The sequence below is a fragment of the Protobothrops mucrosquamatus genome, unplaced genomic scaffold (genome assembly GCF_001527695.2).
Source record: "Protobothrops mucrosquamatus isolate PMUCROS unplaced genomic scaffold, P.Mucros_1.0 scaffold_177, whole genome shotgun sequence".
Classification (NCBI taxonomy): Eukaryota; Metazoa; Chordata; class Lepidosauria; order Squamata; family Viperidae; genus Protobothrops; species Protobothrops mucrosquamatus.
In genome coordinates this window covers 799989-801518 of record NW_015386253.1, presented here as the reverse complement: position 1 = coordinate 801518, position 1530 = coordinate 799989, and the positions used below count along the sequence as shown (strand labels likewise).

The 1530-nt window shown below is 42.7% G+C and overlaps 1 protein-coding gene across 1 annotated transcript in view; it reads left to right on the top strand.

The window, feature by feature from the left end:
- The window catches only part of LOC114923048 (uncharacterized protein K02A2.6-like), a gene marked incomplete at its 5' end in the record, with an annotated part of 1845 nt that extends 1291 nt beyond the window's left edge, over positions 1–554 (top strand). Inside the window, one exon of the mRNA XM_029285445.1 lies at positions 50–554. Within this exon, the coding sequence (XP_029141278.1) occupies positions 50–554 (505 nt within the window). The remainder of the gene's footprint in view (positions 1–49) is intronic.
- Between the last annotated feature and the right edge of the window lie 976 nt (positions 555–1530).

Genomic DNA, 1530 nt, shown 5'->3' with positions numbered 1-1530 from the left:
ATGCCTGCCAACAGTCCAGGCCTGAAATGCCCCAGGCCCCTGTACACAGGTGGGAGGAAACACACACTCCATGGTCTAGAATACATGTAGATTACGCTGGGCCCTTTCAGGGTCAATTCTTCCTGGTTGTTGTTGATAGCCATTCCAAATGGCTGGAGGTCGTGCCTGTGTCTTCTACCACAGCCGCCAAGACTATTCAGGTGTTGAGAAACATTTTTGCTGCACACGGGTTGCCAGATGTTCTAGTGTTGGATAACGGTCCTCAATTTACTTCTACTGAGTTTCAGGGATTTCTTCGGACCAACATGATCTGCTACGCTGCTTCGGCTCCCTTCCATCCTTCCACCAACGGTCTGGCTGAACAGATGGTCCGCGTCGCCAAGGACGCCCTCAAGAAGCTGACTTACGGCAATTGGCATCACAGGTTGGCTGACTTTCTTCTGGCACATCGTACTACTCCGTGCACTGCCACGGGTAAGTGCCCGGCCGAACTCCGTTGGGAGTTAAAAATAGTTTGCTGTAGAAGAAAGATTCCTAGGATATTAGACAAATGATTTACAAACCTATGTTAAAGTTAAACCTTAAGCTCTTGTTTAAGTTAAAGCACTTCTTAGCAATTTATTAAACTCTCTTAAAAAATAGGCTGTTTGGTCCTGATTCTGTTGTATTTCTGTTGTCCCACATCTGTTAGAAATGTTGGAGAAATTAATTAAGTTTTTAGGACCCTTTTACTTCTAATGACTTATAGCACCTTCAATTATCCCTAACATAATATAAATCTTGTATTTATTCTAGCTCAACAATAGTTGGATGACTCTAGAAAATATGTTATTAATGAAGATTTAACATAGTTAGTAACACATTGTTACAAGAAAAAAAGGGGCAATACCTGAACGACAGTGAAAAAGATGCACTGAAAGTAGTAGACCATGAAGATTTATTGAATACTGAAGAGACCAACTTGGTCAACAAGAAAGATCAAATGAATAGAAAAGAGACCACCAAGGGAGACTTTCAGTTTTGCACCATAGCATGTGGCTGAGAGATGCTCTATTATTATTATTATTATTATTATTATTATTATTATTATTATTATTATTATTATTATTATTATTATTATTATTTATTGAATTTATATACCACCCTATCTCCCTTACGGGACTCAGGGCGGTGAACAGGCAATAATAAAAACCACGATAAATATACACAAGTTTCTGTTCTAAAATCAAATTAAATAACAGGCCTGCTCTAAAAGTACCCCATACAAAACCCCCACTAAAACATAATCAAACTACGCCAGGCCGGCTGCACGGAATAGATGGGCCTTAAGGCTCGGCGAAAAAGGCGCAGGTCCGCAACTGTACGTAGGTCGGGGGGGTAGGTCATTCCAGAGGGCAGGAGCTGCCACAGAGAAGGCTCTCCCCCTGGGGGTCACCAGCCGGCATTGTCTGGCCGACGGCACCCTAATGAGGCCCTCTCTGTGGGAGCGGACTGGTCGAAGGGAGGTGTTTGGTAGGAGGCAGTCTTGCA